Source organism: Microtus pennsylvanicus, chromosome 6, assembly GCF_037038515.1.
Source record: "Microtus pennsylvanicus isolate mMicPen1 chromosome 6, mMicPen1.hap1, whole genome shotgun sequence".
Taxonomy (NCBI): domain Eukaryota; kingdom Metazoa; phylum Chordata; class Mammalia; order Rodentia; family Cricetidae; genus Microtus; species Microtus pennsylvanicus.
This window is the reverse complement of record NC_134584.1, coordinates 118880807-118893921: the sequence shown is the minus strand read 5'-3', so window position 1 is coordinate 118893921 and position 13115 is coordinate 118880807. Positions and strand designations below refer to the sequence as shown.

General features: G+C 50.6%; 1 protein-coding gene across 3 annotated transcripts in view; it reads right to left on the bottom strand.

Annotated features, from left to right (window-relative positions):
- The window catches only part of Atp2c2 (ATPase secretory pathway Ca2+ transporting 2), a 56833-nt gene that overhangs the window by 14652 nt on the left and 29066 nt on the right, over positions 1–13115 (bottom strand). Inside the window, exons 8-14 of one of the 3 annotated variants that reach the window (XM_075977442.1) lie at positions 9729–9878; positions 9590–9658; positions 9092–9167; positions 5724–5790; positions 3696–3836; positions 1120–1244; positions 887–984 (exon numbers count right to left, since the gene is read on the bottom strand). In XM_075977442.1, coding sequence (XP_075833557.1) covers positions 887–984; positions 1120–1244; positions 3696–3836; positions 5724–5790; positions 9092–9167; positions 9590–9658; positions 9729–9878 — 726 coding nt within the window. The remainder of the gene's footprint in view (positions 1–886; positions 985–1119; positions 1245–3695; positions 3837–5723; positions 5791–9091; positions 9168–9589; positions 9659–9728; positions 9879–13115) is intronic. The other 2 variants (XM_075977443.1, XM_075977444.1) reach the window with 2 other exon arrangements.

Below are 13115 nucleotides of genomic sequence, written 5' to 3'. Positions count from 1 at the left end.
TTGTATAAATAATAAATAAATAAATTAAAAAAAAGAAACGTTATTGACAAGAGAAGGCCATCACCTGTAGGCTCCTGTTTCCTCACCCTTTGCTCTGGAAAGGTCTGTGGAAAAATACCCAGACTCAAAATTGCTGGTTAAGGGAGCGTGCCATTGTGCCTTGTGAGAGACAGAGAGGCACAGACAGTGACTCAGGGTCAGTTTGTCATGGGTGGTGACAGGTACTTCTGTAGCTTTTAAATTTTTTAACGAGCTGGACATGGTGACTCACGCCTGGAAATCCCAGCATATGGGAAGCTGAGACAAGAAGATTGACCGCCATCTCTAGGACAACCTGGACTACATAATGAGTTCCAGTCCAGCCCAGGCTACAGAATGAGCCTGTTTCAAAAACCCAAATGCAGCAGGGCCTAGTGGCCCAAGCCTATAATCCTAGGTTAGTGGAGAGCCGAGGCAGGCAGCTCTCAAGTTCAAAGTCAGCCTGGATACAGAGTAAGACCTTGTCTTCAGATGAGTGTAAAGAGTGAGCTGGGAAGAGTGATCTCAGTGGTAGAGGGTTTACCCAGCATGCCAGGCAATCCCCAGAACCACAAAAGCGGGGTGAGCTGTTACTGAAGGGCTGGGAATGTGGTTCAGTAGTATAGAGCCTGACTAGCGTGGAGGAGACCCTTGGCTCCATCCTGCAAAACCATGAAAAATAAATATGCTAATTAAGAATCAAAGAGGACATCTCAAATTAAAGGTCACAATCCTTTCTCAGAAGGACCTCCAAAGTGTTTATTTCTTCCTTGCTCATCTAAGAGAATCTGCGTGATCTCCCTGGGGAGGAGAAGGGCTATCAGGGGACACCTTGGTCTCCTGCCCTGTGAGATAGCACGAGGCTTACCTCAGCATGGAACCCATCGGAAGTGACGAGCTGGGTCGCTGTCATTTCGTTGGCTGTCAGAGTGCCTGTCTTGTCAGAGCAGATGACATTACAGCAGCCTGGCACCATGAGAATAGGTTTATAGAGATGAATTATCACCGCCAAGCCTGGGACTCATGCAACACTCTTGAATGAGCAATCTCAACCCCACACGTCAACCTGACTCAGATTGCATTGGCGTGGGGAAACCTCACCGAGGGTCTCCACGATGGGCAGCTTCTTCACAATGACCCGTTTCTTGGCCATCCGCAGCACCCCCAGGACCAGTGTCACCATGACAACGATGGGCAGCCCCTCTGGGATGGCCGCCACAGCCAAGCTGAGTAGAAAAGTCGAACCAGAGTTAGTACACCCAAGGGTGATGTCCATCTCAACCGACACCAGTGACGATGCTTTCTTCTTAGTGAATCTTGTCTTTGCCCCCGGGGGATGTCTATTCAATTTCTAATTCCACGATGCACTTGCCCCCTTCACTCTTTCTGTCCCACCACTTCCCTGGTAAACTACCTCCCCAGCCCGGACCTCTCCAGTCCATCAGGCAGTCAGCCGCATCTTAGTGCCAACTGGTGTCGATTAAGTCTCTTTACATGACAAACATTCTCATTTCTTAGGGACAGAGTTTCCAGGAAGCGCTTGGCAATTTCAGAGAGTCAGGGAACTACAAGAAGGGGAAATTGTGGTTGATGTAATATAGGAGAGAAAAGAAAGGAAGGAAGGAAGGAGGGAGGGAGGGGGGAAGGAGGAAGGAAGGAAGGAAGGAAGGAAGGAAGGAAGGAAGGAAGGAAGGAAGGAAGGAAGGAAGGAAGGAAGGGAAGAAAAGGAAGCAGCAGGTTTTGGCATGCAGACTCATCTCCAGGTCCTTGCAATTTTAGCTGTCACCTTCTAATGGTTTAGCTTTTAGTCCTGTGGGTACCAAAGAAGCCAAAGCAGTGCAACCCCTTCCCCCGGACCTTTGTGATAGAGTACATCTGATATCTGCTCCTTTCATCACCCCCCCCTGCCCCCCAGTGCTGCGACCTTGGGAGAGACCGGCCACACCCACTATCTCAGCCCCCTCCTTTGGCCCTGGAGTGAGGGTGGGGATGTGAGACCTGTAAACACAGTAAACTCTCCAGTATTTTCACTTAGAGGGAACCACCCACAGTAACTTCTAGAAAGGGACTACTTGGGGTGTGGAAGTGACAGGGCAAGCTCTGCTATCTGAGAAGCCACATAGGAGATGAGAGGGACAATCCAAGCCATGCTGAGCAGGTGATCGCCAGGTCAGGTCTGCCCAAATCAAGTTGTCATCCAGACGGTGGGGCAAGAGTATTGCCAGACCAGCTATCCTTCCCAAGAAACTGGAGGCCAGCTACCATTTTAATAGAGTGACTGTATTTGTCTTTTACAAGACAGGGTCTCACGTAGCTCAGGCTGACCTTGAACTCACTTCCTCCACTTCACAAGTGTTGGGGCTTCTGTGGTGCTGGAGTGGAACCCAGGGCTGCCTGCATGCTAGGCAAGTGCTTGACCATGAGCCGCGTGTCCAGCCTCACGAGGACTGAATTTTAAAGCGTTGGTAACAAAAAAATAAATAAATATAACAGAGTTCAGATTAAAAGCCCTTTCTGGCTACATTGATGCAGGGGCAGCTTTTTGCCTTCTGTCTTCCCTCAGGCTGAGGTGCTAAAGGCGCAGATGTGAACTCATCATGAGGACCTGACTCTTGCGGGTGCAGAGGGAACGCTCAGCTCAGGCTAGTGAAAAGTCAGAAAACTTGGTGGGGGCTCACAGGGCGCTCTCATCACCCAGGGAACCTCGCTGCGTTAAATGGTGAAGGCTGTCACTATTTGGTGTCCCACTGAGAAAGGAAAAGAGAGGATGGTGAAACGGTTTAGGTGATAAAGGACACCTGCTAACAAGATTTGACGGCCTGAGTTCCATCCTGGGGAACCATGCGATGGAAGGAGAGAATTGAGTCCTGTTTGTCCCCTGACGGCCACATGTGCACCCCCGCCCCAAACAAATAAATGTTAAAAAAAAAAACAAAACAAAACAAAGCCCAGTGCTATGTGTGTTGTAGCACAGGGTTTCCGACCACACCAGACTAAGCTGCCTCCTGGATAAGCATGGTGGCTCCCACCTGCAATCCCGGCACTCAGGAGGTCAAGTCAGGGGATCACCATTAGCGAGCCTGAGGCCAGCCTGAATGACATTGACAGATCCTGGTCTTTAAAAACACAAAGCAGAAAAGGAGAGAGAGAGAGGGAGAGAGAGAGAGAGAGAGAGAGAGAGAGAGGATATAAATAGTGACCTTTCACCTGGAGACAATGGGCCATTCAGAGACAAGTTATATAAAACAAGATTACTGAATTTGGTCAAGGAGGTTGGAGTGAGGGGTGGGGGCATTTCCATGGTGACAGTGAAACCAGCTTCCTTGGTTTTATGACCCGGGCTGGCCAGACCAGCTAAGCAAACATTTACATTAGATTATGAGGGGGACACCCCCATATGTCAAGGGATGGGCTCTGTGCGCACACCTGGATATGTTCATAGCAATAAAAAATTAATCCACAAACTAATAAAGATTAGGAGTGGTCAGGAATGGCAAGTTCCTTGAGTCATCTTAAAGGACACTCCGGCCACCAGGGCCTAAGGTGAGGTTTTTAGAAGAACAACACTCTGCTTTTATTTATTTTGGAAAGTTTTCTCGTTGGCGTGTCTGCCATTTCTGCCTTCCGATTTGGTGGTTTGGGGTGACTAATCCATCACAAAAGCCTGGAGGTTTTACCTCTCCAGTGTCCCAGGGGAAGGAACAGGTTCTTGCCCAGGTGCGCCATGAGCCGTGTGGGGAGGATCAATGGGGACACTGGGGTTTTGTTCTTTGCCCTTCAGGCGTGATGCCTTTTTAGGCTCCTGCAACTTCTGATGGCTTATAAGATGAGAAAAAAAATACAGAATAGTAATTGTTTGTGTTTAGGGTGTGGAGGGGATGAGGCCCAGTGCCCTGTGCACACCAGGCAAGTCCCATACCCCCACACTCTGTACGGTCAGGCTGCACCCTTCTGTGGAGGGTGGTGTTCCAGCATCTTGACCTCCCCCCCCAGGGCTCTGCTTTCTTCAGCAGCCCCTCCAGGATCCTCCTCCTCTGCCTCTCTCCATGGCTTCAACATCAGGGCACTGTTGAGGGTTGAGAGCTGCACCTCTGGTTCTGCTAGTGCAGGGGCCTAGTTCTAATCCCAGTTACAGTTATGGAGTGTGTCCTGGGACAGGCACCTTGGTACTTCTGGGAGCTTGTTAGAGGCTGCATCAGGTGTCAACGGTGTCCTCCTAGCGCGCTGGTCTGCTATGCACTATCCTAACCCAGGGCCTTTATACCTGCTTGCTACTTCCTTCCTGCCTGGCCATCTCTTCCTGCTATTCTCTTAACTGGCCCTTCTCAACTCCCTGCTTCCAATATCACATAGGAAATATCCTTGACTCCCTTCCCAGTTCCACACCCCTCCCTGTTCCCTCTCAGTCTCTCTCACAGCCAACACTTCCCATGGGGTATCAGCACAGCACAGATGCTAAGCTGTAATTGCATTGTTAACCCACACTTAAATTGCTCACAATCACTTTCTCTACCAGCCTGAAAACCCTGTGAGGGCCCAGGCCTGTGGCTCAATCAGTGCTTTGACGATGTAACAAATCGTCCAGCAATGCTTGGTCAATATTTGTGGCCCGACGGCTGCCAGCTGTCTAGGGTGTGAACAGAATCTTAGCAAGTGAAGGGTCTTATCCTGCCTAGAGGCACTGTGAGAAGCGGTTCAGGGTCTCTCCTCCGCTCCTGGAATCTGCAGCCATGGGCAATGGTGGAACCTGAATCTCAGTTTCCCTACTTATAAGGTGGAGCACGTGTGACCCCGAGGAACTAAGCAAGAACCAGCTAGGAGCTCCTGTTTCTTGTCCCAGCATCAAGAGATCCAGACTCCCACTCCTGGGAGTCTGAAACCCAAAATCCTGGGTTCAATTCCCAGCAAGGCTTAAACCAATTACGCGCAGGGTAATCAGAACTTCAAGGCCATCCTTGGCTACATAAGAGGTTTAAAGCCAGCCTGGGCTACATGAGATCCCGTCTTAGAGACGGAGAGATGGATTGTTCAATCCAGGTCCTTGCAGATGTAATCAAGTCAAGGTGAAGCGCTGTACCCATCTTCCGCAGAGCAGGGATGGAAGCCAGGGCTTTGCGCATGCCAGGTACCTGCTCTGTCACCACCCTACTCCCTGGTCCCAGTTAGAGTGGTCTGGATTGATCGCTTGATTGGATGGAGAAACCATCAAGAGATTGGTATGTCGTGCCTCTGGCCATGTGTGAAAGAGCCACCCTGTGTGTGAGGGGTGCCATTCCAAAGGGAGCAGATGGAATGAAGGGGAGAGGAGGAAATCAGGAGCACCACATGCCTCCCCGCTTTCTGCTGCCATCCTGTCTTGCTCACCACAGGAGCCAGGGGACTTTGGGAGGAACTCTCTGAAACCTTGAACCAAAATATGTTGTTGCTCCCTTACTTCCTTTCCTCAGGCATTTTGCCACAATATAACAAGGTCGCACCCTGCCCGTGCTTGAGGCACAGTGGAAGCCCATGCCCTCACCTCAATAGATCCAAACCCTCAGTGATGAGGGATGAAAAGCCGACCCTATGTTCTATAAAGTGCACGCCTCCCACATGCTATGGGAGACCCGCTTTGCTGGGGTCAAGAAGTGCCTCCCTCTCCCGGCCTGCCCTGCAGTCTGCACCCACTCTGCTAGGGGAGGGGCTTGGGAGCCTTAACAACGAACCTGACCCCGATAGTGAACATGCTGAGAAGGGGCTTGCCTTGCATCCAACCGACCAGCATCAGGAGACCTGTAAGAGACGAGGACTGCATCAGTCTGGGCCACTGTGCACACCCCAGTGCCTCGCCATGCTTTTAGCCCACTTCCTGAGGGGCCCTCTGGGACCTTGAATGCTGGAAATAAGTAGCCGCCTCAGAAGCTTCAGATTTCTGGGCTGGAGAGGAAGGATGGCCTAGCATGCACGAAGCTCTAGGTTCAATCTCCAGAATGGGGGGAAGGTGGGAGTGGTTCAAAGGGAATTAAACTGGATATGTAGGCATGGTGGCTCCTACTTATAAACCCAGCACTCAGGAGGCTGAGACAGGAGGATGGCTGGCAAGAGTTTGAGGTCAGCGTGGACCTTGTTTCAAATGAACCAAAGCAAAGAAATAAAAAGAACCCGCAATCACTCACCTTTTTTTGTTCATTTGTTTTGTTTTGTTTAAAGAAAACACATTCTACTGGAGGGGGGAAAATCCCGTTTTATTCTTTCAGAAAGGATTCCTGTCTAGTTTAGGTTGAAGACACTCATCACCAGTTCACCCTGGGCCATTCCTATCTGTAATCTGTGTTACTCCTGCCGGGGTGGATAAGCCTCTTTTGCTTCTGCTTCCACTCGCTCTCTCTCTCTCGCTCTCTCTCTCTCTCTCTCTCTCTCTCTCTCTCTCTTTGCTGGGGCTGGAACCCAGAGTCTTATGCACACCAGCAAACTCTACCACAGAGCCACACCCCAACCCCTGGGCCGCTGTTTCTTAACTATGTTTTATGTCCTGATTGAATTTCCTCTTCCTCCTTTGCCAATCAGTCATCAAAGTTTACTAAATACCAGGCATTATGCTGGGCCCTGGAGGCGTGGGGACAGAAGTGGCCTGAGCCACCACTGGGACCCTTGAATAAGTTCCCAAGATGTTCCAGCGATGCAGAAAAGGACTGGGGTAGCCAGATGTAGCCTCAGTTTCTTTGCCTGTAAATGGGAGCATGACCATAGCTCCCTGTCCTTGCAGTTGACATAAATAACAGAAGGAAGGAGAGGTGGCTTATTGATTGCTCCTTGAAGACTTTCCAAAAGACGCCAGCTTTGCAGTGCAGGACACAGGAAACAGAATGACCTATACTGGTGTGAGCATGTGCATGTATATGTGGTGTGAGCATGTGCATGTATGTATATGTGTGTGGGGGTGTACACAGGACGTGACTGGCCGTGGAATTCAGTCCTCTACCGAAATCTTTGCTGGGACCCAGATGAATTAATATGAAATGAATTAGGGAGGCTCTGTTAGAAAAGGGAGCTGGACAGGGAGCCCAAAGCCCCCCCCCCCCTAGAAGCTTCATCTGCCATTGCAGTCAGAAGATCATGGTACTGGCTGGCAAGGCCTTGCGAGGGGTGGCCCTGCGCATCCATCCCATGGCCACCTTCAGGGTCCTGCCATGTTTTTTGAGAAGGGTTTCTCTGTAGCTTTGGAGCCTGTTCTGGCACTAGCTCTGTAGATCAGGCTGGCCTTGAACTCACAGAGATCTGCCTGCCTCTGCCTCCCGAATGCTGGGATTAAAGGTGTGCACCACCACTGCCTGGCCGACAAATGGGTTCTTACAGCTCTCCAACCAGCCAAACACACCCAGATTTTATTTTGAATATTCCTTTAAGAGTTTTTAAATTACATATATCTTTGTGTGTGCATGTGTATGTTTGTGTATGTGCATGTTTGGGTGCACATGCCATGCCATATGTGTGGCGGTCAGAGGACAACCTACAGGAGTCAATTCTCTTTCTATCTTGTGGGTTCCAGGAGCTGAGCTGGAATCACCATTGTACTTGATGGCCAGTATCTTCACTCACCAGCCCAGTGGTCCACACCTGGCTTCTTGAATGAGTTCTGGGATTGAAGTCAGGTCCTCATGCTTACAAGGCAGGCGCTTCACGAACCAGCCAACTCCCAGGCCCAACATCATCTATTTGTTGAGTCAGCTTCTCACAGTGTAGCCCTGCCTGCCTCGGAACTCACTATGTCGACCAGGCTGTCCCCAAACCCACAGAGATCTGCCTGCCTCTGCCTCAGAGCGGTGATGGGATTAAAGATGTGTGCCAACATGCCTGGCCTCCATCACCTTCTTTCTCTTTTTTATAAGTTTCATCTTGTTGATAAGTCTGCTTCTGTCATCTCCTCGACAAGACTCTGCAAGCATGAAGATCTGAGTTTGAACCCTGAGCACCCATCCCACAGAAAAGTTGGGTATGGCTGCCTGTGCTTTTAATTCCGGCACTGTGGGGCAGAGAAAGAAGGATCTCTAGAGCTGTTAGGCCAGTGAGAAGGACTGGAAATCTCTCCCTGTCAGGGCTGCAGGTAACAACACAGAGAGTGTGCAAGATCTCCCAGAGGGGGCTCTGTGTAAATGCCCTACGGCAGGTAGGGACTATGGAAGGAGTCAGGGCTTGAGTCTAGACCCTGTTGTTGCTCTCCCAACCAATCCGTTCTCTGCCATTCCTTTCTCTTCCTGAGTAAAACATTCTATTTCTCTCACCTCTGGTCCAGTTCTTTGTTCCAGTACCAGAAACCTGGCACTCTCAGCAGGTGCCTTCCCTAATTCGGGTCACGCCACTAACAGTGTAGTTTTGGGAGCTAGAAAGGCCATTGAAGATGGATCACTTGCTAATGCCTCTACCTTTTCCTGATCTACTCCAAAGTTGAGAACATCACAGGCCACTGTCTCTGTATCCCGTCCCCCCCAACCCAAGAGGTCTGTCAATCACCAGCTAGAGACCGCCCTCAGGGAGGCCGGTTTACCTGAAGTCATTCTAAGGAGGTGGGAGGAATAATTATCCCCTTAAAGACATAATGTACTTTTCCTCCCTGGAAAACCTGCCCTATCCTTCCCAGAGCCTCACCAAGCGACCCCAAATAAGATGGCCACATTTCTGAGTCCTAACTTTTGATTCTTTTCTATCTCTTTTGGTAGGGGGCAGGGGTACTGACCAAAGCTGAAACATTTTCTCTGGTGCTTTGGGTTTCTTGTTCTTTCTCTGAAGTCACCCCTGACCAGCTTGCCTGCTGACCTCGGTGGCAGAACATTCTGGTCTAACTCTAGAAAGACATCTATTTCTGCCTTCCTTTCCCCCTGGAAGATACCCTATTGTTTTCTCTCAAACTCTAATAAAAATGTCCCCAATCTCCCTCCCAAGATCATTTAAAAATTCTTTTATTACTGAGACTGAGAATCCAAAGAAGAAACCCCAGTTTCCCCAGTAACGAACGTATGGTACCCAACGTGGAGTCCCTGAAATTTCACCAGCACAGCCTCCTCTCCAGAACCCAGCAGGAAATGACGTCACTCACCGATGATGCCAAAGGAAAAGATAGTCAGCTGCTTGCCCAACTTGTCCATGCTCTTCTGCAGAGGAGTTTTAGGTGTCTGTAGTGTGGGGGCAGGGCACAGAAGGACAATGGTGTGTTAGGACCCATGACTCTCTTGACTGTTCTGAGCGATGGCTATGTGGGGGTACACATGCACATATATTTGATAAAATGGTAAGTTTTGTTTTTTTGGGGGGCGGGTCACACATGGGGTTCTGAGGACAACCTTTGGGAGTTGTTCTATCTTTCTCACGCGTGGGTTCCTGGGATCAATCTCAAGTCATCAGGCTTGGCAGCAAGTGCCTTTACCCTGAGCTACAGGCACTCATGCTGGCACACATCCTGAAGTCTTCAACTTAAAAACACAAAGCCTGCTCCTATTTCCTGTGGCCTCCAACTTTCCGGGGTTGAGCAGGGCTGACCCTGGCTTAGAACAACCCTGATGAAAACAGTGGCCGCCCCCGGCCCTGCTGCCCTCACCTCTTCCGCCTGCATCATCTTGAACACTTCTCCAAACTGAGACTGTTCCCCGGTTCCAATCACAACTCCCTGTGTGGAAGAGAGAGGGAGGTAACAGGGGGCCTGGAGCGGCAGGGCCAGCACCCCGGGCTCTGCTTACCTGACCCTTCCCGCACTGCACCAGCGTCCCCATGAAGACCACGTTGCTTAGGGTGCTGAGATCTCCACTGGCTACCAGTGGGCTGTCTGTTTTACTGCATGGCTCCACTTCTCCTGTGAAACTGGATTCGTCCACCAGGAGGTCTGTGACCTGGGGGACAAAGGTGAAACTCTGAGCTCCCCTCTTGCCCTTCAGAAGTCTTGAAGCTTGCAACAGTACCAAAAGCCCTGTAAGATGTCAAGGAGGAAGCAGCTTTGGAAACCCAGATTCAGAATCACAGAACCAAAAAAGCTTAGAACTCCAGGCCCCTCCAGGAAGACGCGCAAGTCTTGCGCCTTGTTTAATGCTATTTGCAACATGAGAGTCACCAGAAAACATGACTCAGCTGCTCCTTGGAATGCATCTTTGCCTCTCCAAGTACCTGGACCCGCTTCCCACAACTGTGGGAGCCATATGGCATAGTATATGAAGGCTCTACTCTATATGGAGTGAGCATCTCCAGGAGTCTATGCACTGCTATTCAGTTCCCTCTGGGTGGTGTTAATAGGGTGGAACAGGGCCAGCGAGATGGCTCAGCATGTGAAGATACAATACAGAGAGAAAAGCCCTAAGAGGAGTCTGGGAGGATGGACAGACTTGAACTGAGATCTTAGGATGGGAAGGCCAAGTCCCTGGGGGGCAGTATACAGGGACACAGGGACACAGACCTCACAACAAACAGGGCCCCTGTGTGAAGACAACAGTGTCCCTGGTGTGGAGGTCAGGCCTGGGTCGTAGCTTGGGCCTTTTCTGCCCCAAACAACTAATTCATATTCATTTGACCTCAAGGTTAGCCCCAAAGTGGTTGTTTCCAGGGAGCCTCTTCTGCTCTCCACAGGCAGGCCTGGTCTCTGGGATCCCCAGGATTTTCCATTATACTTTCCTGACCATCACTGAACAGCTACCTGCAAGGACAGGCTCTGGATGCTAAACCCATGCTCAGGGTCAAGTCTGTTCTCTGTAGTATCCTTGGCACCCAGCACAGTGCCCTGTGCATGGACACCTTAGATCAGCTTGGTCTGGCACCCAGCACAGTGACCTGCATATAGAAACTTTAGATTACCTGGGCCTGGCGGTACCAATCAACCACTCAGAACTTGAGAGGCTGAGGCAAGAGGACCAAAAATTCAAAGCTAGTCTGGACAACTTAGTGAAACTTATCTCAAAAATAAAAGCAAAACAAAGGCAGGAGATGTAACTCGGTGGTACATGCGGGCTTAGTATGCACGAGGCCCTGGATCCCTGTCTCGGTGCCAGAGGTGTAAGGGAGAGGCCCAGGGATGGAAAGAAGAGCTCGAAGAAGGGTCTTGGGTGTGAACCCTTCCAAGGCATTCATATCCCCATCTTCAGAACATGTGGGTACAGCACCCTGTTTAGCAGAGAAACTTGGCAGGTGTAACAGGCACTCTGAAATCGGGAGGTGATGCTCTGAGAGAGTGGGGGCAATGGCACCCTAAGATCCTTGGGGGAAGACAAATGATCAGAGAGGGACTAAGGGTTGGCAGGAGCCATGGACTGGCACCTCCCATCGCTGGAAAGTTGCTGGTTTCTAGACCTGGGAGAGAGCACAATCTGCCTGGACTTGGACCTGGGCTTTGTTACAGCATCTGCTGGCGTCTGACAGGCAGGAGGGACCTAGAAGGAACAACTGTAGAAAGGGGGGTAAGGACAGCAAATTGGTGCCTCACAGCCTAGGTAGAAAGCTACCCTGAGTGCCCCTCAGGAGGCTGTAGAGCCCTATAGGCCACCAGGGGGGTGACAAGAAGGTCTCAGGTGTCAGCAGGTTCCTTAAGTACAAACATAGCCACATGTGTTAACACTGGGAAAACACTCGGACAAAATGTGCCTTTATGCATTTTCAGTTTGAGCCCACATCACAGAGTACGCTGGCCAAGCCAAGACGGCTGTAGCGTTACTGGGGGCCAAGTCTAGTGGGCCACCACTGCACACATGGCTCTGGTGACCATGCAGTTTGCAGCGTGTAACCATAAACAGTGGTCTCTTCCCAGGAGCCCTGGACAGAGCATCCGAATGAGAAGGAACAGGTAGTTGTGGGGAGGAGGGCACAATCTCACAGGAATGAGCATAGCCCCAGCATAACAAAGGTGGGGTGCTGAAGGATGGGGTCCACGGAGACTCCCTCCCTTACCAGGTCACATGTGTGCCCCTGTCCCCTCCACCCTCCTGTATGCCTGTTCCCAGTGTTAGGACCCCTTGGCAAAGCTTGCTTGGAGTTCTGACAACTCCATTCAATTGTCTTCATTTTAGTCTCCACAGGGGAAAGAACAGTCAAGAATTTTTGCCTTTGTTCCACTCAGGGGACTAGAAGGTAAGGCTTTGTGACCCCATGCAGCCATGCACGGACCATTGTGGGTCCTGTCCTCAGGCTCGTGAGCCTCCTGTGCCCGGAATTCGGTAGTCGGGGCTGGCCACTCCTGAGTCTCGGAGCTTAACTGTCGATAAGGTGTTTTGCTGTGGATAAACAAAGTTATTGATTGTCCCAGGGAGTTGAAAATGCCAACAGGGAGATGTGTGGGGCGTGATGGTGTTACTCTCGTGCTGTTGATATGCCCAGGGTGAAATGGATCCGAGGCCTCAAGAGCCAGGAGCAGTAGTTAGAGGCGTCAACTCATCTAGAGGCCTGTGGTCTACTCAGGGCTACAGAAAAGTAAATCACCAGTATCTGAGCCGTTACTGGTTGCGGATTGCCTGACCGCACAATTACTCTGGGCAGTCTGGACAAACGCCAGTTATATCATGAGACACAGGGCTAGGATTTAAAGCCCAAGGTTCTCTTGTCCCATACACCCACTGAGTTTCTTAGGAGTTCCCATAGTTCTGCAGGCATGAACCCCTTTAAGGCTTCTAACTTCCCCAGACTGCTACCTCTTCCTGCCTTACATATAAGGCAACTGAAGTACAGAGAGGGTAAGCAAAGAGCTCCAGGTTACCCAGGTAGAATTTTAGGTGCCGGGTTCAAAACCAGTCTTAATGTGCAGCTCCTCTCATGGCTCTGCCTCCTTGCCTCCAAGAACAGTCGCAGAAGATGTGACTACTGACCAGCTGCGTGGCGTCCTCAGGATTCCCTCAGTCACCTGCTTACTGAGAGTCCAAAGATTGCACTCTCCTGTTCTTGGAAGAATGTGTCACTCAGGTGACTCTGTCACCTAGGCCCTTCTCCAGAATGTAGCAGCATCACGTCGCACAGCCCCAGGTGTGCTAACTACTAGATCCTAACTCTGAACCCTTAAGCTGTGGGAGGAGCCAGCCCCATCGGAGTTGCCAAACCAGATCTCAAGGCTGCGCTTGATGGTTCTCTGCCTCAGTTTCCCTCCTTGCCATGAAGTC